The sequence below is a fragment of the Phyllostomus hastatus genome, unplaced genomic scaffold (assembly GCF_019186645.2).
Source record: "Phyllostomus hastatus isolate PE091 unplaced genomic scaffold, TTU_PhHast_1.1 phas_scaffold_501, whole genome shotgun sequence".
In the NCBI taxonomy this organism is placed as follows: domain Eukaryota; kingdom Metazoa; phylum Chordata; class Mammalia; order Chiroptera; family Phyllostomidae; genus Phyllostomus; species Phyllostomus hastatus.
The window spans coordinates 5696018-5722353 of record NW_025334033.1 but is presented as its reverse complement, the minus strand read 5'-3'; the positions used below and the strand labels follow the sequence as shown (position 1 = coordinate 5722353).

The 26336-nt window shown below is 40.3% G+C and overlaps 1 protein-coding gene across 10 annotated transcripts in view; it reads left to right on the top strand.

Moving 5' to 3' along the window:
* The window catches only part of MEIS2 (Meis homeobox 2), a 200146-nt gene that overhangs the window by 61523 nt on the left and 112287 nt on the right, over positions 1–26336 (top strand). For all 10 annotated transcript variants that reach the window (XM_045822290.1, XM_045822287.1, XM_045822285.1 and 7 more), the window contains one exon: positions 1275–1420. In XM_045822290.1, coding sequence (XP_045678246.1) covers positions 1275–1420 — 146 coding nt within the window. The remainder of the gene's footprint in view (positions 1–1274; positions 1421–26336) is intronic.

The window sequence follows — 26336 nt, the reverse complement described above, 5'->3', positions numbered from 1 at the left end:
GCTCAGGCTACATTGAGCACAGAGTTTATTGTTTTAGGCTTTCTTGGACAAGGTTTTTACTTAGCATGGGATTTATGGCATTTACTGCTAATGAATGTCTATTCTTAAATTACAAAAACCCCCATCTCAGCGCAATTCCCAGATGTCCTTCCAGGACCCTGGCTTCTTAAACACCAGCGGGGAGCATAAACTCTCCACTTCTCTGTTTTCGTCTTTCGTGTGGCTCCAGGCTAATGATGTGCAAGGAAAACACAGCCATCTATAAAGCCCCAGTGCTGTCCCCGTATTCTTCATTTATTTTGCATTTGATTATGCCACAAGTCGGATCTTGTTTCTTTCCTTTTTTTAAAGTTATTAGTTCAAATATTAATGTAGGGATATGGCATATATTGCTGCTCTTGATTGATGCCTTCCCCAAAACAGGAAGACGTGCTCGTATGAATTTTAAGATAGTAGGGGTCCTGCAATGCCTTGCCAGAAGAGTTTTTCAGATACATAATTTAGATGCCCTCCAGGCAGGCTTTCAAGGCATTTTTGCCGGAGGGCAGGAAAAAATAACTATGACTGTTAAAAGTAAATGATTTTTGCTAATGCACAATTGATGCCAGAGAAAAGCACAGAAGAGAAAGATGTTGAGAGAAAGTTCTGATTAAGTGAGCACCCTACCTTGATGTATACCCCCCCTTTTTTAATGATAATGATCAGTGGAGCAGAGAGCTAAAAGTTTTCATGTCATGCAAATGCCGAGTGCAGGGTCAGTGGAGGAGAAGTGTGCCAATGTGTGTGCTTAGGAGGTGACAGTTCTAGGAGGGGCTGAGCAGGCAGTGTGTTATGTGCAATGAACAGTGACACAGTTACTGTCACCTATGCAGGCAGCCTAGAATATATAGACTACAGAACATTTAACTTGATTACCCTACAGTATGTGTTCGCTATGGGCATGGGGATGCATTTTCTCCGAATGGGTTTTCTGATGGCGGTTTTCCCACATTGGATTCCATAATTGACAAAGAGCTACTGCACTGTGTCAAGCACACAATTATAATTGAATTAATGATATGGGCAACTGTGAGACACACAAAATTAACATTTGAAGACGCCTGGTTTAATTTTGTCTTTTACATATTTGTGTCTCCAATTATACTTTAATGAAAGAGAGTATACCCGCTTAATGGATATCTTTCAACAAGCTGAGCTGAGCTCATCATTAGCTGCACATTGTTGTTGGCCCCTTTCTGCGTTTCCTCTAATGTATTTTCATTTCTTTCTACCAGGGGACGGTTTAGACAACAGTGTAGCTTCACCTGGCACAGGTGACGATGATGATCCAGACAAGGACAAAAAACGCCAGAAGAAAAGAGGCATTTTCCCCAAAGTAGCAACAAATATCATGAGAGCGTGGCTCTTCCAGCATCTCACAGTAAGTCCAGATGAAAGAGAAAAAAAACAAATTTTGTTGTCTTGCTTTCTCCCAGCAAGTTATATGGGCTAGTAGAGATTTCTCAAAATAAGGCGCCGATTCTCCCTTTCTTGAAATCTGATGACTGACAGCAGTTAAGGTTTTATCAAGTCTCACCCATCTGTAGGGCACCCTCCAGAAAGGAGCAGGTTTTTTTCTTCTAATAAACCAGGAACGACCTTATCCAAAACGATCTAGGACCCTAAACAGTCTATATGAGTAAATTTGTTATTCATGCTAGAAGTTCTGAGGGCAACCTTAGATGAGGCAATTGGCAACCAAAGGAAATGGCTGTAAGGACTGATCTTGTGAATCCATCAACATTGCTGGTCCCACTCTTAACAAAAGCAGTCTCCTCCGGGTGCCAAAGAAGGCACCTGGCCACACATATGTATGTCCAAGTTCACGGTATCAAATGCAACTGTGATCGCCGAAGCAGCTTGCAAACATGGTGTGTGTTTATATGACAAACGCACAAGGTTATAGGTGCTGTAACGCCTTTGTTTATAAGATGAAAATTAAAGATTCTTTTTTAGCTGCTTAAGTCCATTATCATAGAGGCTAACCCTCCTTACTTCTGCAAAGAGATCAACCATGTGCAACATTTTTTAAGTAACAGTTTGTCTCCATCCTCCTGTTTGCAGTCCGTTTTATGTGTCTATATATACTGTTGACTCTAAGACAATATATGTTTTGGAGAGGAAGTAGGCACTCTTATATTTTACTGTTCATTTGGAAACTCTGGGAAAATGGTAAAGATTTCAGAGGCCGATTCTTGCTATAATATTGTTTCCAGGCCATTCTATTTGGGCTGATGCTTTAAAATAGAGTAGCACATTGAAAGCTGAAGGTCTCTGATTATCCCACTTGCGTGTTGTCATGCTGAATGACATTAGTTACAGTGTCATGGGTCCAGGACAAGCTTCCACTTTTATTTATGGTGGTGGCTGCTGATCTGCTCTGCTCACGGGGCTACAAAGGGCAAGGGGCAGAGTGGTGGTGGGGAGGGCGAAGTGATAGATTCACGTTCCTAAATCGGCCATTTTGATGTAAGGACATTAGTAGCAAACTAAGGTGTATCGATCTGGCCCATGGTGTCAGGATCAGCTGGGAGAACCAACGAGGCTGCCGGGGCAGTGGTTATTCCTGCCTTGCAGCTTCGGCCATTTCAAAGGTCAGGGCCCTGCACTGACTCGGCTCAGAGGAATTAGACAGAACATGCGGTCTCTGGGCTGATTACTTAACCAAAGACAAAATAATGAGTCCTAAGCAAATACTGACTAATTGAAAGGGCTGTAAATCCATTACATATTGGTCAGGGATAATCAGGAGTATTTAATCACTTTTATCTATTCAGAAGCACTGAAGCTGCAACAGCAAAGCCCTGAACCTTGCCATGTGGTTATTATTCTCATCATTATCAAAATTACTTCACAGCTGTTCTTTGCTACATCACCTCAGCTGGAGATTTACTAACCTGTAAAATGTTTTTAATTTGGAAGTCGAGTGAGTGTGAGGGGAGGAGTTTCTCATTTTTAACTGGAGGTTTGTTTGGTTAGAGTAGCAACTAAGAAAGGCAGGGTAGGGGGGCCCATGCAAGGCTGGCAAGCTGCTTTCTCCCACGAGCTCACCTGTTTGGTTCCCTCCCTCTGCTTCCTCACACACAGCCTTTCTTGGCTGAAAATGAAGACTTCCACAATTGCTCTCCCAGCAAACATCTCCCTCAGTTATCAAAACCAATGTCACAGAACAGTAGAATCTTAGAGAATTCGGCTGTTTTGTTTACAAATGAGGAAACTGAGACCCAGAAGGGAAATGATTAGCTGGAGGTCAAGCAAGATATGACCAGGACCCAAGCTTTCCTTTTTACCCAGATCTATGCTTTTTCTACCACTGTATGATGGCTGCTAAAATCATTATCACCTTTAACAGTAGCATATAAATCTCACAACCTCTGCCATCAACACACTCAAAAGTCAAAGGCGGTGGGGAGTTGGGAGGGGTGGGTAAATGGAGACGCAAAGCGCTGTTTTCTTGTTTTCAAAGTTTCCTGCTCCTCCAACCTTTCCAAATAGAGAAGACTTTCTTTGTACCTCTCTCTTCAAACCAGGTTTCTCCTTTACAACTCACAGTCTGTGGTTTAAATTTTCCACACAAGTGTCCAGAGTGCTTGCTGGATCTCCTGTCTTGTCCTGCTCCTGTCCTGGAGGGCACCCACCCTGCCCTGTAGCCACTGGTGAAGAATCGTGGGTGGCCAGTGCTTCCTGGGTTCCCATTGTGGCTCTGCTGTGCAAGGTGCTCCTCACCATCTGTAGGAGCTCATCCCCACCCCATGAGTGCTCTCATCTAGTGCTCTCATCTAGCATGCAGGGCTTTGTGCAGACTTCTCTGTCTGACTGAAAACTTTAATGAATGCCTGTCCTCAGAGTAGGGAGAGGAGACCAAGTAGCCAGAGCCAGGAGTTCAGGAAACTGGCATTTCTTTCTTTGGTAAATAACTGTATTGATTTTATAACATTGTGATACCATTTGATCAGGTATATGTAAGAAATTACATTCCAGTGTGGGAGACAGGCATATTATTGTATAAATAAAAAATACTTTTGAAAGAGCTGTGATGGAGATATATGTATAGTACTGTGTGGTCAAACTGGCATTTCAAGTTCAAGTTTCCTCTATACTGGCCGAACCTCAGTTAAGTCCCAAAAATTCTCTGGACTCCCCATTTCCCCATTTTTCAAATGAGAGGTCCACTTTGCAGGCTCCTTTCCCATGCTCACAGGTACTAGTTCTGCTCAGGAAAACTTAGAGCATGGCTCTGGCCATCCTTTCTTCTGCACCCCGCTTTCTTTCTGCTTTCCACTAAGTGCTTTATTTTTCTCCCCCCCACGACCTTCTCCCACAACATGGCCCTTTCGTTGCTTCCTCCCCTGGCTTGGTCTCCCAGTCTTTCTCTCTGCTCCCCTCCCTTGCCTTTTCTGCACCTCCCTTGTAGCTTAAGGAAATCCTCCTTGGCTTTCCCTTTGAAAATGTTTTTCTCTTCATCCAGACTTCACCCCAACTGCATAGAAGAGGCTCGGTAACTTTGATGAGGATAGTCCTGTAAAACTTTTACTTTCCAATCTTTAATGAGCTAAAAGATTTACTGGGCTATAATTCTGAGCTCAGAAACCAAGAGTGGAGACCCCTAAATAGCGACATGTTAATTTAGACTTCGTTTCTTACGTGCACTAACAGGCATGAGGAAGTCCTTGGGAAGAGAGATGCCCCACTATATTTTTCTGTCTTTTAATTAATTTCAACTTTCAAAGTGAAATGTTGGCTCCAGCTCACTGAAAATAGCTGTGGTCTGAGTTATTATTTCATGTAAATTTCTTTACAAGTGCATGATTCAATGTGCAGTCCTCCATTATCAGTCTCTCTAACATTATTTCAGACTGGTTTGTTCCCTTTTGTGCGGTGTGACCTGTTCTTGTATTACAATAATCCCCGATGTACCCTTTTTTCTTTCTTTTTTTTTTAAAAGAAGCTAATTGAATTATCTCATTATTTTAATTTGTTAAGCGAATGTATTTTGCATCTCAGGATGTGTTCCTAAAGAAGGGGGCTGCTGAGGCTTTGCCCCCTGAATGGGCCACTGGCCCATTTTGACATTCATGCATTCATTAACTAGCAGAACATAAAAGAACTCTGGTTGTATTTTTTTTTCCAAACACCCAACCAGCATGGAACAACTTTTCCCAATAAGCCACAGGGGTCTCTCTACATATGTTCTCAAATGCAAGCTATTGTCACCTAGTCTGAATACCTCAAAAGGCCCAGAGAGAAAAGAACCCCACCTCCACAAAGGCCAAATGTAGCAATTGTTAAGTCTCAGTCTCAATATGACAAAAATCATTAACCTTCAGTTTTCTTGGAAACACAAGTTCCACTACAACTGTAACAGTTAAAACAATCTCTCAAATTCCTGTGCAATGCCAATTTAGGGGAAAAGGTAATATAGTCGGAACTGATTATATTGAGGAAAATCTTTAAAAGGAATCCAAAGTGGAATTTAGAAAAAAAACTATTTGATGAATTGAGGAATTTTTACATTCAGAATTAAATACTTTGAATTTGCTTATTTTGTGGCTAAGTAATTAGTTTCTAGCTTCTAATTACCAATTTCCAAAATGTCTTTTGAAAACCCCCTTTAAAAACCTCACGATAATGCTAAAGAAATAAATCCACATATATACCATAATATGTAAGTGTACATATATGTATGTATAAATTCAACTACTAAAAATGTATATGCTACTATTATCCCCTCTTCCATTGGTCGATGGCTGTGCCTGGCTTCCATACTAAGAAATCTAGTGAAGATCAAAGAAAGAATCTGTTGAAAATGTATGTGCTTTTGCTGGAGAGTACCCAGTGGCAAAAAAAGAAAAAAATCTTAGGGAAATCCTAAGGAAGTATATTCCTTTCACTAACACTTGGAGATGATGATATCATAAAAGTAAGCCTGCCATTACAACTGTTTTTCTTTTTTAATTTTACTTCAAAGATAAAGAAAGAAACAGCAAGAAATCATACCCAGGCTAACGGTTTATTCAGAACCATGAAAAACTCCTCCACGGCAAGAAGCCCTTAGTGTGCTCAATTAGGCTCTCAGGCACCGCCACTTGCCACCTTCAAGAGCTCCCCTAGTTGTGCTGCAAAGAATATATTTGATCGTGGAGTGAAAACAGGAAGTGCTCACACACAAAGACACCACTTGCTCATACCAGGTTCCTACTAAAGGTTTTCTTATTTGAAAACATAGGGATAAAGCTCACACTTAGGGGATGTGAGACCTCTTTCAAAGATATGTGTACAGAATCAGAAGCAAATGTACTTTAAAGTGAAATAATGGAACAGGCAGCCTTCTTGAAGCTGCACGTTCTAAAAACTCTGCCCTTTGTTTATGGCAAGATGATTTGTCCCCTCTTCATATCTCTGGTGGTGAGGGAGAGGGATGACATCTGCCTCTCAAGTGTTCACTCGTTTCGCTCCTGGTCTATTAGAGTTTGCTTTATGGGGTTTTGTAAGAGTCTCTGGTAATAAAAATGTGTTTTCAAGTATGTTTTTCTACGGAGAAAATGCACCCAAGTTATGAGTAAATAGAGCTCCATGTTACATTAGAGAAATACATAGCACTTCTCCAGTGAGTTCATCAAGACCATATGAGAGTCATCTTAGTGATCTCAAGTTTTTCATTGTAATGTACGTATGTACAGACACGAGAGAGAGAGAGAGAGAGAGAGAGAGAGAGAGAGAGAGAGAGAGAGAGAGAGAGACTGACTTATGGCCTTTTAACTAGTTCTCTTCATCTTGTATAGATCCAAGTGGCTTTTTTTCTTAAATGAGCGACGCAGTGTTGTAGCTTCGGAGTGCAGGGCCTAGAATCTGCAACACAGCAGATTTTTGACCTTGAGCAGTTAGTTACTCTCTCTAAACCTCATTTGCATATCAATAGAATGAGTATAATTCTAGAACCAACCTGGTAGGGTTGTTGCAAGGATTAAATGATATAATATAGAGCATTTAGCCCCATGCTTGGCTCTTATAAGTACATAAAGTGACTATACTTTCTATTTTATCTAGTTGAATGACTAGCCGGAAGCTTTGACCAGTGAAACTGGGCAACCATAGTTACCAGTTACTTTCCTGGGACTGTGTGAGATGGAGAGACCAGGTTTTGCCAAACAAGTCCCAGATGCCCCCCAGCAGGGGAGAACACTCTAAACTTGGCCTTCTTGACCCATGTAAACATTTGATGGCTGCTCAGTAATGCTGGGTGAGAGCATCAGAGGCCTGCTACCCATAGGGAGGCAGAGCCTCCTGGCAAGCCTTCTGGGAAGGAGTAGGAGGTAAAGAAGAAAGCAGTTACAGAATAATTCAGAATGCCTTAGCTGGGGCCTGCTTTTTGTAAAGAATGCTTCCTTTTGGCATAAAGGATCTAGTATGTGAACAGAATCTAGAGTCTCTCTCTTCCTCAGAGTGCTAAAGTCCAAGCTTTCTGAGAGACAGCACAGTATGGTTCCTTAAAAGGGGTTTTGCTGCCTTGGCCAGTGTGGCTCAGTTGGTTTGAACGTTGTCCTGTAACCAAAGGGACACGGGCCCGATTCCTGGCCAGGGCACATGCCTGGGTTACCGGTTCCATCCCTAGCCCAGACTCTTATGATCCCCAGTCCAGATGCCTCCTGGATCCAATCAGTGCTTCTCTCTCACATAGATGTTTCTCTCTCTCCCTTCCCGTCTCCCTTTCTCTCTAAAAGTGGTGAAAGAATGTCCTTCGGTGAGGATTAAAAAAAATGTTTTAAGAAAGGGGGCCAGTGAATGTGAGATTAGAAGACTAGGGTTTCAGTTCTATAATCTGGGGGTAAGCTGCTCACCTCTAAGCCTATTTCCTCGCCTGAAGACTGAAAATAGTATGTACATGTCCTACTTAGCTGGTTGGGCTGCTGTGTGGCTCAGATGATGATGTCAGTTTGTGAACTGTAATGTGCTGCACAAATGTTGAGTGTTTCAGTCTTCTGGTGCTGTGCTTGGGTTTCCAGCTGCTTGTGGCCTCTACTACCTCCTGAAATCACCAAGACCGAGAGAGCATGCTGGCCGCCTTGTTCATCTCCACCCCAGTTTCTCCATTTGTCCATTTCCACTAGGTATCCACAGAGATGCTGTGATCATTTCTATCATTATACATCTTTTTAAGGGCCTTGAATGGTTAATTGAATCAGTGTTTCTACTTGGAAATGGGTACCTTCATGCCTCTGAGATTGGTCTACTTAATACTAATCGCTATAGGCCAAATTCATACGAAATATAAAATGTTGCCCTTCCTTACAGAGTGTGAGATGGCCTTTCTCACATTCAGAGATACAGATGTGCACTGGATACAGTAGGGCTCAATGACTGAGAAATACGTATGTGGAAATGCATATGCAGAACACTCAGCTGAAAAATACCAGCAGAGAGAGCTTCCCACAAGCAAGCAGCAGAGCAAGGCCTCCCCTAGCCTTAGCCTTTGCATTGTTTTCTGCTTGCCAGGAGAAAACATCTGTGAATTATTTGAATGGAACCTTATACTGGAGATCGTCTGAATTGGTGTCATCTCTGTTTAATTTCAGGAAATGATGTCACAATGCATTAAATAACAATGCTGGGTAATTTATTTTCCTGTGGACATGCTGTCCTAAGCATTCCTCTTCTCTTGCAATGTTTCCAATTAACTGTAAGCTTGAGTGTTCTTCCTATTTCATAATGATTTTGAGGGGTGGGGGCGGGAGATTGGGGTGGGAAGAGTGATAATTTCAGAGGTTGCCAAGGTTCAGAGCTAATGGCACATCCATCATGTCCTTATTGGGACAAGAGGGGACTGAATGTCAGGGCTGTGATCACCAGTGACAACCTATAACAGTGTTGGTTGGTTTTAAAGAATGTCGAAAAGAAAGCCTGAATGTTCTGTTCCTAAATGTCCAAAGAGCCACTGGATAGTTTTAATAGTGACCTGCATACTGTAGCTTCTGCCTTTATCAAAGTTTCTATGCACTCCCTTCTTCAGTAAAGAATAGAGGACATAAGTCAATTCCATGTGCCATCTGTCGTCGTTTTTACAATTTCTCAAATTAAAGAGACAGGCCAAAAATTTAATGTTGTATTGAATCCTAGAAATGCCTCTAGAAGAAATAAAATTACAACTAAATTTACTTTGTCTCTCTTGAGGACAAATAGAATTGCGTCCTGCTGTGTCCCAGCTTTTTACTTGTAGCCCCAATTTGGTGTTTAGAATTGGACTGTGAGAGGTTCTGCATGTGAAAGACTGATGTGTTTGGATTAGGCAGCCTTTGTCCGCACTCTGAACGACTTTGAGGTGCAGCCCCCAGTACAGTAGTGGTAGTGGTGGCCTTTCATGGGGGTGATGAGATGTGTGGTCCTCTCAATGCCAAAACATCTGGTCAAGACATTTCAAAAGTACATCAGACAATTCTGTTTAAAAAGAAGTTCAGCTGAGTTCTACTAAAAAAAAAAATGAAGTTCCAGATTATGAGCTACTAGCTGACAGACACATTTTAAAAATAAGTAACTGAGTGAGAGGATTGAAGAATGAAATGCTTATTAAATTACCATCAGAAAGAAACTAAAATAACTATTAGCTCAAAGTTTAGCACCCAATTTTATAAAATATCATTCCAAGTATAATTATTTAAAAATACATTAAAGAATTCAAGGAGATGGAGAATTGAGGACCCTTGAATAAAAGAAAATAGAAGGCATGTGCATATCTAAATATTCAGCTATTTAAAAACTCTAAGAATTGTGTCTTTGAATGCTGTTTAGTGAAACCCCTGACTATTCATTCAGATTATAGAGAAAATTTCCATTTCTTCATTCCACATGACCACAGTGTGCAAGTGTGTTCTGTGGGCAAGTGGAGTTACTGAGAACTAAAGGATAAGCGGGCTGGGTTGCGAGAACACTCCCTGTTCCTCAGCTTTGCTGCCTGGTAGGGTCATAAAGTGACCTTAACATTCAGGATTAATTTTGATTTCAGAGACTGTTAGTCCACAGATTTCAGCGGACTCCTGGAAATGCCCTGCCTTTTCTGCGCTGTGATCTGTTTTTGCAATTTGGAACAGATTATGAAGTGTGAAGATGATATCCAGCCATGCAGCCCCACTGCTGCTGTTAAGAAATAGTGACTTGGGTAGAAAGCATTAGGTTGGTTGAATGGAATTTGCCTTATTACATTTATGTGCTGCTACCCCTTTCTAAACTGATTGGCAGCCGTTGTTTACAGTATGCAAAGTAATCACTGGCACCCTTTAAAGGTGTATTATCCTCTTAAAACCTAATAGTAATGCCATTTTCAGGCTTTTACATTTGCTATTCATATTTTGAACTGCCAAGTCCCAAATCTGCCAGAACTAATTTAAGTTGTTTTTATCTAATAGTGGATAAGTTGTCAAGTCACAATATATTGGCAGATAATTTTTCTTAAACTATAGTTTTACTTCTGGGTTATTATAGATAACATGAATATTTGTGGAATCTGACTTTGATTGTACACACACACACACACAGAATACAATTCAAGAGATTATTACTGTGGAATTCTGAAATGATGAGAAATGAAGAGAATATTATTATCTAATTATTCTCAGCATCATAATAAATTAACAGGAGTCACTAATCAGCCTTCTCTCAACCACCCTGTCCTCCAGTTTGTTGATATCGGATTTGTTTTTAACATAGTCAGATAAGGAAGATTCACCCTGGTTAATCCAAGTATCAAATCTTGTTTCTGCTCTTAATACCTCCATTATCACATTATAATATAACTATCTATCTATATTTGCTCCTTGCATGATTCCCCTATATTCACAAATATCCCAGAATTAATTTTGACTTGGAAATATCAGGCAATTTCATAACTAATACTTTGGAAAGGGATAATCACATGAATATGGTCACACTACTTTTGTCAAATGACTTATTTCTTACCCTGGACACATGGTGTGACTCTGTCATAAAGCCAACAATAAGCAACCCAAGCGTACTGGGGGTGGTGTACACTAGTCTTTCAAAAAGAAAAAGGCTTTTATCAATGGAAGAGCTGAAGGCTGGATGATTCCCTGTAGGTCTGGTGACATTTTGGAACTCCCTCTAAAGGCAGCCTATTTTTCCCCCGTGGTGAAAAGTTGTAGGTTCCATTTCAGCATACCTGCAGGCAGCTCATCCGCTGTTACACTTGTTTTAAACCCTGCCTTGCAGTGAACTTAAAAAAAAAGAAGTGGAAAGCGGGCATGGGCAGTGTGAGATCATTATGAGTCAGTTAAAGGCTCTGTTTAATTTTTGTGTTAATTTCTAAGGAAACATAATTTTAGACCTGTGTGGCAATCCTGCTGATTACTTGATGGCACCTCAGTGAAGACCCTTCTTACTGCTTAATCTGAAGTTTTTCTGTTTGAAGGTGAACCACTTAAGTGGCCATCAAATAAGACCATGTGGAAAGGCATCAGTTTTTAATGTGACTTTTGTTGTCAGCCTGAGAATCCTTTCAGACCAGTTTAAAATGTATGTATGTATGTATTTATTTATTTATTTATTGCAGGGCAAGTTTAAAGAAAAATGTGATGTTTGTTCTCTTTGCTTCTTACTTACTTATACTTTCTTGTCAATTTCTATCCCAATCTGCTCAGGGTGCCACCACCACTGAAATGTATAGGTAATCAGTTAAATACTAAGGGAGTGCTTAAATTTTCCTGAATTTATGGTTGGGCCTTATTGGAGCAGACAATGGAAATGTTTGTAATGCATAAAGGATCAGTACTTTTCCTACCTTTAGATAGTTAGGACAATCTGTTAATTCTTTGTCATTTAAAAAAATAAATATTTCAGGGCAGGGAGAAAGGAATCCCTCCTGTTTATAAGACTTTATAAACACCAGAGGCAGCAGGGTTAGGACCAATATGAAGTTATTTAACCAGCATTCCAGTCTCAATGCAGCCATTTGTGCTCTGAGTTATCTCGGGCAAGTCATTTAACTTTCTGAGTGCTGGCTTTCTCACCTTGTTGCTTTTATGAGCTTAGAAATAGCCCATAGGATAGAGTGCTGGCCTGCAAAACAAAAGTTCACTAGTTCGATGCCCAGTCAGGGCACATGCCTGGGTTGTAGGCCAGGTCCCCGGTTGTGGGCATGTGAGAGGCAACCAGTTCATGGATCTGTCACACATTGATGCCTTTCCACATGGCCCTATTTGATGGCCACTTAAGTGGTTCACCTTCAAACACAAAAGCTTCTGATGTTTCTCTCCCTCTCTTACCTCTTTTCCCTCTCTCTTAAAAAAAAAAAAAGCTCATTGAAAAGGGCAGAATACAGCCCTGGCTGGCGTAGCTCAGTGGATTGAGCGCGGGCTGGGAACCAAAGTGTCCCAGGTTCGATTCCCAGCCAGGGTACATGCCTGGGTTGCAGGCCATAACTCCCAGCAACCACACATTGATGTTTCTCTCTCTCTCCCTCCTTTCCCTCTCTAAAAAATAAATAAATAAAATATTAAAAAAAAATAAAAGGGCAGAATACTATTGAAGTACAAATATTTATTAATTTTTCATGTAATCAACTAAAATAATTAATTTGCTCTATCTTAGCTCCATGAAACCTGAATTTGGATATGGATAAAATACCTTTCAAAGAAAACTATTGTACTTGTTTCTTTTGAGCTAAGTCTGTTTGGCATGAAAATCAAATTCTATAGTTAGCATGATATATGTATAAGGAAAAAGGCCAAAGACCCTCTGGTTTTAGTGGCATCATGAATCAAAGGAATTTTTGAAATTTTATAAAGTCAAGCTTAAGAGAAAGAACTGGAGGACAGCAAACTAACCTCACAATAAACGTATTCCCACCTGTATTGTTACAGCTTTTGACCAAGCTCCCTGGGGATTTGGACGTCTCTGTTCTTTGTCCATAAACTCTTCATCTTGAGAATTAACTGGTTCCCCAGCCTGCCACTTTTCACCTGGCCAAGCTGGTGGGGGAGGGCAGTTTTACATCTCTAAAGTGGCAGTCTCACAGGCCCACTCTAAAGAAGGTGGACCCCATGAGAGACTCAGAATTATTCACTGCAGCAAGAGATTAGTGGGATTTTTTTTCTGTAGATAGTTTTTGTCTGGATGTTATTGGAGATTGCTTTTGATTCTATATTCAGAGATTTGTCAATCCTACAGCTCTTAAGACAGAATCTTCTTTGGCTGAAGCACAGACCATGTAGGGGAGAATAGTTGCAAAAGCTTGGAAAGGTATATTGAAGCCCTCGGTTTAGATACATAAGCCAGACAGATACCCAGTTGGGGAACCTCTGTGTATGTTAGAAACAATGCAACTATAGTTTGAGAGTTAGGGCTGCTCGTTCTAGAAGTAATGCTTGAAACCAAGACATCGGATAAAGGTAGGTAAGAGTGCAGAGATGAGGGTTAGAGGACAGAATCTTTTTAAGTACTACATTTGAAGGGAGGAAGAGAGGACAGAATGAGCAAAGATAAATCAAACTAGTATAAGCATAGTCTGATCATGTGAAGAGAGAGGAGTTCCAGAGTAGAGGAAATAGATTCTGTAGAAAGGCCAAGGGCAAAGATGACTAAAAATAAGCCTTTGGACTTAGCACTTGGGGGTCATGGTCCACCTTTGCATTCTACAGACTGAGGAGTGAGCAGGAAAATTTGGACAGGAACAAATGAAGAACAGGACAGTGTGTGGGAGCGGCAGAGGTGTATGAGGTAAATCAGGTGTTGCATCAGCGTGGGAAGGGGTCCAGGAGAGAGAGAGAGGTGCTGTGTGTATGTGTGTGTGATGGTGGTAGTGGGTTGGGGGTGCATGGCAGGGAGGAGTGGAGAGGATGACAATAGATGATGTGAGGTTCCGGAAAAGACCAGTGAAGATGAAGGTCAAAGTGAAGAGGACAGGTAGAAAGGTGGGTAAGAGACAGACACATTTCTTTCACTGGATGAGTAGGAACGATGGAGAGTGTGACTGAGAGTAAGGTGGAGAGGCACAGAGGGGCAGCTTGGATGGAAGAGGGCCAGGCTGGGACAGACCCTCTCCACATCGTCTCGTTCTTTGCTGGGCAGAGCTCAGGGACCAGGAAAGGGACTCAGGGAACAAGAGGGGCAAAGCCGACGAGAGGGAAAACCTAAGCCTGGGATGGGCAACATGGGTAAGAGGAAGAGTGTTAGTTAGAGAATTTTTGAAATGGCCGACTGGTAAGACAAAAATTCCAATGACGTATCCTGTCCTTGGATTATGATTGAGAAATGTTTCTACAGTTCATGTGAATAATGAAACAAGAGGAGTCAAGATATTTTTTGAAAAGAAAATGAGATCTTGCACTGAGTATTATTAAAGTAGATTATAGAGCTACAAAGTGGCAAACACAAACAGAATGATTGTGTGAACAAAATAAGAATACACAAATGGATCCTAATGTATGGAGAAATTTATTCATTTTAGAGGCATTACTTCAAATAAATTGAGGAAAAAAAATAATTTAATAAATGGTTTTTTGGTTAATGGTTTAACTATGTTTGGAAAAAAACAATAGGTACTCTCCATCAAAATAGGTTCAACATTTAAGAGTTCTTTGAAGTAGATATAACTATTTCTCTTTCCTTTATTTAGTGAAATCCTTTCAGAGCTTAAAAACAAAGAAATTATAAAGGAAAATGGTGATAGATTTGATTAAAAATTAAAATGAGAGCTTTTGAATGTTGAGAAAACACCATAAAACAAAAGTAAACATTAAAGTGGCAAAAATATGTGCAGCATCATGTAACAAACAAAGGACTAGTATCTGTAATAAATAAAGTGTACAGATCAATAAAGAAAAGTTCAATAGAAAAAAAGGCAAAGATGAATAGGTTCATTGACAAAAGAAAAGAAAAAATACAGATGGCCAGCAGGCGTTTGAAAAATGTTCAGGATAATGCGTAACAAAGTCAGTATAAAAATCAGCAACAAAATATTTTTCTATCAAATTCAGAAAAACTAAAAAAAATGTGTTCAACACTGTCCAGGGTGGAAAGACATATCTGCTTTAATAATGACAATAAAAATTGGGTTAATCTTTCTGGAATTTAATTTGCTAAGATGTATTACTGATTAGGTTCTTATCTTTTGATTCATTAATTAAGTTTCTAAGAGTTTATCATAAAGAAGTAATAAGAATACATATAAAATTATGCAAAATGGTGTGTATTTTTCTCAATAAAACAGTGAAAATCACCTATATTTTCAACTATATGAGACTACAAAAGGGCAAATTATGGACCACTGTTTAGTCATTAAAAATTATATCTTCAAAAATGTTTTGAGATATGCAAACAATCTCAACATATTACCAAGTGCAATAAAAGGACAAGGCGGTATGTATGAAATGACCCCAGTTTTGTTAAAGTAAATGCAGATGGATGTATGCATAGAAGAACAAATGAAAATGTTAACAGCGATTGTTTTGGGGTAGTGAGATCTGGGTGACTTTTTACTTTCTTTATACTATCCATGTGTTCTAAATTTTCTATAAAATGTGTGCTGTGTTTATAATACAAGAGGGTAAATTTTATTTTAATAAAGGACCATGCTGAGTAGGGAGGCTATAAAGTGTGTAGTGCTGTGGGAACACAGGGAGCACACTGAGGGGTTGCAAATGCAGGTGAAGGCTAAGAGGAGGGACAGAGAAGGGACACTTTAAGGTCTGTGATATTGGGAATGTGACATCTCTGCTTGACAAAATCCAGGGCCATGAAGTTAAGGTGGATGGCACTGGAATTAAGGGGGACAAGATATTAGAAAGCTTTTTGTCGTGTATAAAGAAGACTTCAAAAGTCAAGGCAAGCAATAGGCTGGAGAGGAACGTTTTAGTAGCCATCGAGGGAATGTGGAGGTGGCTTAGAGGTCAACATTCTTCTGGCAACAGTAGTGGAGAGGAACAACAGCAAATGCTTGGACTCCCTGAGAAAAGTGGGTGGAAAGTCTCAGGTCAGGGGCCGAGAGCAGGGAATAAGAGAGAAAAGGGAAGACAGAGGCCTAGCCTCTCTTCCCTGATTCCAGGGGGACTGCCAAGGAGGAACATTGGGTGATTTCAATGGGAGAGTGTATTAGTCAGTTCAGACTGTCATAGCAAGTACATACACTGGGAGCCATAAGCAACAGAAATGCTCACAGTTCTGGAGGCTGGGAAGCCCAAGATCAAGATGCTGGCTGCATAGGTGTTTAAATAGAGCTCTTTCCTTGGGTTGTAGGCAGCTGCTTTCTCGCTGTATCCTCACATGGCTTTCTGCACATGCTTGTGGACAGAGATCTCTCTCTCTCTTCCTCTTCTGTTTATAAGGTCACTGGTTCTATGAAATTAGGACCCCTCCCTTATGACCTTATTCAATTGCCTCCTAAAAACTCTGTCTTCAAATACGGTCACAGTGTGGGGGCCAGAACTTCAAATATGAATTCTGCTGGGCCGCAGTTCAGCCCACAGCAGAGAATTTTCAGGGAAACAATATTTTAGGACAAACTCAAGTTCCAGAAGATCAAGGATATGGACTTTAGCCTTGTGGAAAAGATCAGAGTAATTTTTATCTCATGACATGGCAGGTGAAGGTAAGGGCAAAGAGTCATGTTAACTTAGGATGTGGTAAGACAGACCTGAAGACCAGAATGTCAGGAATAATGCCCTTCAGGATGGTGGGCTTGTGCTAATGAAACTCTCTAGGATACTGTCAAAGATTCAAGGAGAGGAACTGAAATGAAGATTCCAGAAAATGCTTCTCCAGTGCACCTGGATGGAGGAGGGAAAGAGGAGAAAAGAAGGCATGGGGATGATTACTCATTTGGCTAAAATAAACCACAAATTGAGTTCTTATTTTGATCATGCTTAAGGTTTGTTTGATCTAGCTGTTTTTCCTTAGAGTTCAGTTTTACATATGTTTCAGCACCCCAACCAGCTTGTGTATTTTCAAGTGTTTTTTTTTTTTTCTCCTTTTTCTTTTTCTCCTTCGGTGGTAGATGAGGGAGGGGAAGGACTGGAGGAACTGAGGTCGGCAGACAGGCTCGTTCCCTGGCTTGTCGGGCTGTGCTTCTGCCCCTTCCTCGGGACCTGTGACTAATACACGCTTTGTAAAGGAGACTTGGCAAACCCTGCTCTCCACAGGACTCGATTCATAATTCACAGCGAGCAGGAGGAACAGGGGCTTTGTGGTGGCTTGTTTGCTCTTTGCCGCACGAAAAGCAATGCGTTCTGACCTTCGCTGCTATCTAATCAGGAAGTAGACAGTCCTGGCGTGTAGTAGAGTCCTCCTAGGGCTCTCTACAACCGTAAATTATGTTCGAGCTCCCCAGATCTGGGGCACGCCACACTTTACATTACTATTGTGTATCTTAAAATAAACAGCATCGCAAGCTGTTTATTTTGGTGTTACTATGTATGCAATTTTAAAACAGTGGTTACTTAAACAAATGTCTCTATTCCCACAGCACTTGAAAGCCAGTATTTGCTCCTGTGGTTTTGGGTTTTGTCACTTCTGTTTGGTTTATATCTGGAGTCTACACTCTGAGCAATTGGAATGAACCTGGCAGCCCCTGGGACGGGACCCATTGTTGGGCCCTGCCCTTCACTATGTGCAGCCGTGTCTCCCCTCTCTGCACAGTCTCTTACTTTCCAGAGCCCCACGTGCACATGCACAAACCTGAGATTTTGTTTTCTCCTTGGGGTGCTCAGTTCATCCCCACCAGCCATCTAGACGGTCCTTTACTTGTTAAGTTGCTGAATGCCATATGATTTGATTGAATATGTGGTATTATGATGATTCTATAACAAAATACTACTCCCAAATATTCATTTAAAATGATCACTTGTGCACTGTTGCATATTTCATTGACACAGCTTGGGCAAGATGAATGAGAAGGGAGCAGGGGGTGAAACGGATGTAAAGATACAGAGTGACATTGAGTCCTCACAGCTCTCCTACCTACAAGGGTGAAATAAGGAAGTAGTGTCTTAGCAACACATGAGAGGTTTGTGTGCAGGACTTTGGTCTGACACAGGAGGCCACTTACTGGTGCTGTTTTGGGGGCAAGTTATCTAACATCTCAAAGTCTTCATCTGTAAAATGGGCAGGATTGTCTCAGTGGGAGGCGAACCAGAAGAAATGGAATATGTCAAACAGCCCAACTCCGTGTCTTGAACTCCACAATCAGTCTTCCCTTTCTCTCTCTACCCCTCACATTGTGACATGAATTGGAGCTGTGGGTGGTCTGAGCCCAGTCCCATGGCTAGAAGCTGAAGTTAATGTGATGGGAACCCTCAATGCCTTCTGGTGATATTTAGGATTGTCCTTACCCAGAGTCTGCTTCACCATCGGAAATGGGGCCGCAGCACTCCAGACTTCCTTTTCTATTTCCTGGCCTGCTTTTCAGGAAAGAATCAGGATAATTTGAAGTTCCATATTATGGGTGTCTTACTCCTAGCCATGAGTAAAGATAGCTAAAGGCAAATTATAATCATCTTTCTATCTGGATAACATAAATTTCTTCTCTTGTACTGGTATATTATAAGAGAACTTTTTTAGTAGATTTACTAGTTAGTGAATGAATGGATGAAAGGCCTGCTTGGATTCTTGGGTATTTCAAGAAGTCTAAATTTTGGTAGTACAATTTATTACCTTTCATACTCAGACTAAAAATTAGTCTACACAAGTATAATTTTATTCTTGTAACTCAGTTGTGTTAATGAAATAAGAATGTTTTGCATATAGAGTTGCTGTTTATGCTTTTTGCAAAAATTAACACTACTTTGAAAACTTTAGATTATAAACCTACTAGATTAAAATTGCATAATATAATAAAGCTAAAGTACTAGTGAGATGATGTGGATCTGATTGGTTAGATAGCCATATTTTCCCTTCTAAAGCCCATATACAAGGTACTATGCTGTGAAGAAGTGGAAAAAAACCCCCCACACTTCTTGCATCATTTAGATACTGACTAGATCCAGTAATTGTTTTGTGTTGCTCTGAATGGTTCCATAAAGTTTACCATGAAAGATATTTTGAGTGTTTGGATTTTTGATTTTGGATATGAAGAAAATATTCAGTGATCACTGAGTGATTGAAAGCCTGGATAAGTCTACAAGGTCCTATTGGCTGAGTTGCTTTGGACAAGTTAACCTGTTAGCAGCCTCACTTTCTTCCTTTGTGAAATGGGGATAATAATAGTGCCTACCCACGGAGTGTTCAGGATGCAAAAAGGAAATAATGCATGGGCAAAGCATGTACCATTTCGTCTGCATTGAATACTGCGGAAGGTTATTTACCTTGAAGGAGCTGACCACAAACACATACAAGAGGCGTGAGATGGAAATAAATGGGAAATAAAGAGAGGACGTGGACTGTAACCAGGCAATCCCCATTTTCACTCTTCAGTGCTAAGAGTGCATTCTATCACCCATCCTTTCTGTGGCTGGCCAACCTTGTGACATACTCTAGTTAGTGGTGTTCTTATTTTTCAGTCTGCTGATTACCTTCCTCATAATTAGACATAATCTGGCAAGCTTTCTGTATGTAGTTGTTCTTTCTCCTCAGGTTTATCTAGCTCCATCTCCTGTACCATGTTCTCTTTGATTGTATGGTCTGTTGCATTTCTTTCATTCCTCATTTCTTTAATCTCCTGTATGTCTTAAGTCCAAATAATTGTACTATTTTTGATTGGTTTGCTTCTTTGAAAATAGCTGAAAATTTTTCGTATGATGAGAGTGAAAGAGAATATACCTTTTTTGGGTATATACCACCAATAACATTAGATGGCATAGTGACAACTGCATATTTGTTAAAAAGCAGCTAGTACAAATTAGAGATACTTCACAGCAGATGTGTTTTGTGAAAGGATATGCTAAAAAATTAAACAGAGAATACTTTCCGGTTATAATTTTAGAAAAATATTGTGCAATGAAGCAAATTTACAATTCACTTAAAAATCAACCTTTTTATAGAGCGTGTGCCTTGATGATAAAATTTTGACAATTCTGCAATTTGTTTCAGTGTTTCATTGAGGGGGCGGAAATCCATCTGCTAGTTATTTTGGGGGACACCCTTACATCAATAAAATGATTCCAAAGTTGTACACATTCTTCATTTTAAATTAATGTGTAGTTGTTTTAACTATAAGTGACTTAGTTGAAGGTAAAAGTTTCTATTATATATGCATAATAGTAGGAATTTCTTCTTTCTTTCTGTCAAACCCAATCTCAGTATACTGCGCTCTCCAAGAACATTTTTGGGCCCTGGGTTCTTGCAGACGTTTCTTATTTTTAGTTCACTGAACCCCTTTTCAGCTGCTGGAGGGGCATTTTTTTTCAAAGTTGCTACCGTTGATACAGTTGCTATTAATCATTGTCTGCCATGTTATGACGTAGGTTCTAATAACATCCCATTGAGTGGCTTTTGCAAGCTGGAGGCTTACCAACAACACTGGCCTTTGATATTGGATTCACACCAGGAAAAAGAAAATGTAGAGTTAAAAAAATAGAAAAAAGAACAAAAACTGGAGAAAACAGAGTGAAATCAAAAACAGATAGCTTTTTGTGTGCAGCTTAGTTCACCATGGGAGCAGGGAAGCTATAAATCTCAGCGGCGTTGTTTGAAAACTGAACATGAGGCTGCTAAATTTATCATTTATTCTTTGTTCTTTCAGGGAGGGTGGTAGCTAGCTGACTTGACTAACTTTGGTTTCTGTCACTTATTTATAGCATTTCATTTTTCTCAAAATAAAATGAAAATTTGACTACTGCTACATCAAAGGATACTGGGGGATTGGACACATTGCAAGGAAAAGAAGGGAGAAAGCACCGGCTTGGCGTCATCCGTGTGCTGTGTGCTGTGTAACTGTGATTTCTCCCAACTCACGACTATGGGGCTGCGGTGCTTTTCTTCCCTGCTGGAAGGAAAGGGTGTACATATCTCCTGATATATACTTTTAAAATATCCACATGCAGAATTTAAAAAGCACAAAGAAAGTTCACTGCCGTGAGCAAATCTGGAGCCTGATGAAACTGCGAGATCCCCTCTTTTGTTTGCAATGGTATCTATGTAGCAGTGCACAGGGGTGGGGGGAAAGGTAGAATGCAAGCCTGCTACAGATGTGACTAACTATGAATATTCATGAGTTCCAAGGCTCCTCCTTTCCCACAGCATCTCAGCCTTCCTGGTCGCCCTCTTGAACAGCTCACAGATGCTCCCTCTCTGCTCTGCCCTCTGCTTCCCCCACCTCAGATCTGCCCTCCCTGACCAACCCGTGAACAAGATTGCCGTTTATTTTGATCACAGCCTGGTGTGATACAGTGATCAGCGGCCTTAGAAGTGTGTGTGCGTGTATGTGTGTGTGAATGTATTCTGGCATCAAAACAAAGGGGGGATAAGAAAAAAATGTAATTATCCACAGTTTTATGAATCTAACTCCCCTTAATGTTCATTATTTAAACCAGCAGCAATTACAAGTTCAAAGGGGTTCAGAGGGCCAGCAACCCGCATAATCACTGCCAAATTAAGGGGGACTCATTCGTCACAGGAGAGTACACCCTGAGCAGTGAGTCATGCATGCCATGACAGGCTCTGATTTACATAGAGCAGAAATCTGTGCCCTCTGGGGCTGCGAGTTATTTCGTCTGGGTAGCCCCGTGACATGCGCCTTTTCTTTTGGTGTTCGGGAGCTGGCAGTACCTCAGACATGGCACAGCATTCCACTAAACATTGATGGGTTACTCCCTGTAGTGTGAACTTGTGTTCAAATACCCTGTTGGGCCATGATGCAAGTGCAGTTGTCATTGTTGAAAAGGTTTGTTTCCCCAAAGTTTCTGAATTAGTTACTTTTGTGGTTAAAAAGAAGCAGAATTTTAGAGTAGTTGTGTTTTCTTTCATTCCAATCTGTCAAGGTCAATGATACTGTGATAAGGAAGCAAAACCCTTAGACCTGAGACCTAAGCAGGCCTAGATCCATCCCCCTTCCTGAAGGCATTGAGGAAGGAATGCCTCCTGAGGCCCTTTCCTGTATGACATGAGTGTTACCTGGGGACAGTTGGGACTAACCGTTGAAGGAACCTGTGCTCTGGAGCTGGGCTTCATGTTGCCAAACTGTAGAGGGCTTCCCATTGGATAATTCTGGAAATCTTGAGAGCTGTCATCAGCCATTCAAATCTCTTAGGTCTAAATGATAAAAACCCCAGAACTGAGTTCAAGTGGAAATGTGCTAGGTTCATGATAATGATGGAAGACACCAACCAATACAACATATGTGGCTTTTTAGATCTCATTCTTTAATGTGCTTGGATGTTTTCTTTCGTCCTTTAGGCAAAGCTACTTATTGGACTGCCCCTAGTTTTCCCTCTTTTGGAGAGACCTCAATTTTCCCTTCATAGCTAAGTCATCTTGGTATTATGTCATTTCCCTCACTTCCCCCCAACCCCATTCCCAACGTCATCTCTTCGTCTTTTCTCAGACAGAGCTACATTCACACTTATGGTTTGAAGTGTTTGGGATTTGAGAATTAGGTTGGCAATTTTTGGAGATTACCTACACTTATATTTTTGGGGGCTGACTTTGAAGTGCAGATAAAGGTCTGGTGGTTTTCTCTCTTGTAACTGGGTCTACACTGTACATATATCAAAGCAGTGTGGTTTAAAAAGTTCTTTGAAGCAGATCACAGTAGTTTTTGAAGCAACGGACCCAAGGCACCCTCAAGCAGGTTTGCTGGTATTCTGCTGTTGCTAACTTAATGTTACCACCGTACAAAGACTTCAGGTGTTTTGCCTTGCATGTGAGCCTCTATAGAACTTGCTTTCCCTTAGGCTTTTTTCTGTATTCTCCTCCTTAAAGTCTTCACTAAGTGGAGATTTTGGGTACCCAAGTCTTAAATTACAAGTGTACTGTAAGGCAACATGTTTATACCAGGAAGAAGAGTAAGTCAGGAATCTCATTATCATTTAGTCCAGGTAAGCAACCCAGTATTAGCCAGGTCAAATGGCAGGTCATTTAATTTCTCAGAGCTTCAGTTTCCTCATCTGTAAAATGGGGATACTGGTTTTTTCCTGACACATAGGTTTTTTTTAAGGAGTGGTAGGTCCCATTGTTTTTATTCCATTGCCAAAACTCTGAACTCATCAAGCTGTGTGAATTTCTCCTAAAATCATCTTTATTCCTCTCCTCTCTCCTGTCATTTTTGTTCCTCAGAAGCAGGATCCTCTCACCCTCATTTCAGGCCTTATTCTCACATCCTGCCTGAGCTTTGCTGGCAGGTGTCATCTGGCATTCTGAGTGGAAGGATTTTTCTGGACCGGTGACATTTTCCAGACCAGTTTTCTCTCCCTCACTCACACCTGTGGTGCCCTAGCAGAGAGTCATCCACATTTCGACCCATGTCCTTGTGTCCGTTGTCCTCCAGAATGGACCTTTCTTCTCCTCATGTAATTTCATGCCTCTCACAACCCCAGGACGGTCAGGTTTTAGGGTCCTGGAGATTGAAATGTACACCTACAGAAAAATAAAGGTTTATAGACAAAATTTATGCATTGTAATCACCCCAAAAAGGGCTAAAAAAGTCGGGTTGAAGAATGATCATACTAAACTTTCATATGTCCACCTGAAAAATGCCATCAAGAGTCTGCAAGTCCAAGGAAAATTTTTAAATTACTCAAAGGTATTTTCACAATGAATTTAATGTAATCGAATTTGTGTACATTGTGACAACTTTAGTTAGCATGCTGACAGAAATAGCCACATGACAGTATCTTGTTGTGTGGCATGTTGATGTAAAAATACATGCAGAACAGCAGCATATTGATGCACACACATGCACACACACATAGGCACATGCAAACAGGCAAATTGTAGTGCAAAGTAAGGGTTTACGGCATTTTCTTAGTGAAATTCATGGGACCTTTCACAGTGAGTACACTTTCACCTATGGGGCACTTTATAACTGGCCTAGGAAGAGGCTGTATGATTAGTTAGGTTCTGAAGTTCAGTTAGTGATAAAAACATAAGTGTCCCTTTTTTTTTTTGCTAAGAAATTGTACATCTCTGCATTCATGTCTTTCTTAGCCATCTGTGATTTCTAATGTGGCCATACCACTGGGAAAGGACTGAGGAACAGGGAGATGTTTTAATGATCAAATTCCACCTTTCTTTGGTCCAGCCTCTATAAAATCTTGCTGCTATATTGAGCCAAAGTACCCATCAATGTTCCTTTTATTGGACATGCTTCATATATTGTGATGAGATTATATGCATTCGTAGAGGTTGTTAGGAAAAACTTAACATGCCACTGATGTGCAATGAAGGAAAGTTAATTGTGTGGATGCCACAAAACTGCATCAATGACTAAAGCCCTCTGTCAGGAATATTAATCTGCCTTGAATAAAATCTGCTAAACAGGCTTGTAACCAATAGCCTCAGGTAAAACCTGGTGTTAATAAATCCATGGCAATGAATCAAACCACAACTATCTTTATTCACATAGGGATCTTTAGACTGTAAAACCACTGGTAGATGCTGGTCTGCACACGTATGACTCTCTCATTCTGCTCACAGAACTTAAGTCAAATACAGTTACTGAAAATGCACATCTCTTCAACCTCTATCATGTTATCAGTAATAAATACTTTCCTTAATCATGGAAACTAATTCTTTTAGACTCTGTATATACATAAATTTGTATTTTAATGAAGAATTTTCCATCCTACTTGTAATGTCCCATGGATATTTCTACCCTGAAAAAGTTCAAGTATAATGGACTTAAATGCAACCACCTCCTGTACAATTCAACTGCCTCTGAAATTGGGCATTGTTAAAGGTGACAGGCTTGGAAATGTATGAGATGTGCCTCACTTAATTATGTGCAGGGATGAGAGGTAACTTTTAAAAGTTATGTCTCTAAGTTTAATAAGTTAAATTATTCCTATCTGTGTGGTACAACAAATGCTCCCAGTTCCAAAATTCCATACGTAGGTATAAATTATACATGGAGAGCTATTTATATGTATTTTCATCTGGAGAAAGGTCTATAGACTAGATAACATTTCAGGTATATTTCAGTCCAAAAAATCTGGTTTCCTGTCATGTCTTCACGGGGAGCAATAGACTATTGTTACATTTCATTTGTGCAACGGGACCAAATCCCAAGCTGAATACAGAGAGGCTGGCAGAGAAAAGTATGACAAGAATAATTGTATCTGTGACCTCAGATCAAGTTTATCCCATGTTCCCTAAACCATTTTGGATGTGATTGATATTGTGCATTACATGTTTTCCTAGAGTGATGGAAGTAGAGATGCGAATGTGAGTTTGGAAGGAGCAGGAGATAAGGCCAGATCAACCCTAAATCCCCCTGTTCAATCAGCAAGTTCTTGTGTTCTTTTAAGCAACTGATCTGAAGAGCTTTGGAGATTCACCTAAAACAGTGCGTTTCAGTATTTCTCAAGCCGTGAAAACACAGGGATTAGGAAACACCAGATGTGGTCTGTGCATCTCCTTTACTTCCATTTGTAATAGGCTTTTAGTTCAATGTTTATTTGTTCTGCTTTTGCTGAGCAGCTACTAAATAGGTGAGGAGCTAGTTTATGTGATTCAGTTGTGTATCCATGCTTACATTTATTTTATATCGATGCATCTGTCCTCATGCATTAGGATTGTGTGCTTTCCGATGTGTTTTTATAGCCAAGTCAATATTTTCCAGACTCTCGTTTTTAGCCGCCAGACCCTTGACAATAGAAGACTAAGGAATGTGAGGACATCTTTTGAGTTTTCCAAAGATAACTTTGTGAAGCATCAAAATGACTAAAAAGCATCTTTCTTGAATACTTCCCCCCAAATTACATGTTTTTATAATAATTGAAGCATAAACCCACTCAAAGGATATATTTTTAAACGCTTTTATCGTCTTAATAGACACAATCTTTTGTGTAAATGTTTCTCCAGTCAGTATTTTCCCATTTACACAACACTTAGGTACCCTAGCAGTGCTAAAATAAACATCGGCTTCAGCTTAACAGGACAAATGTTTGCACTCTGTGTTTGTTGATGAAATAAATATTTTCCACCCAAAACAAAACAAACCTGAACTCTAAATTTATTAACCCAAAGGTGAGGCCAAATTTATGTTGGGTTTGTGCTGGAGTTGACATTTCATTTTAAATTAATTTTATGGTCACAGGTGTTCTACTTTCCACGGGTTATCTTAAGGAATCCAATCAATGGGAAAGAGCAGTAATTGAAGAGGTTGGGGATACAGTTACTAGTCTAGGGTTCCATTCGCCTTTATT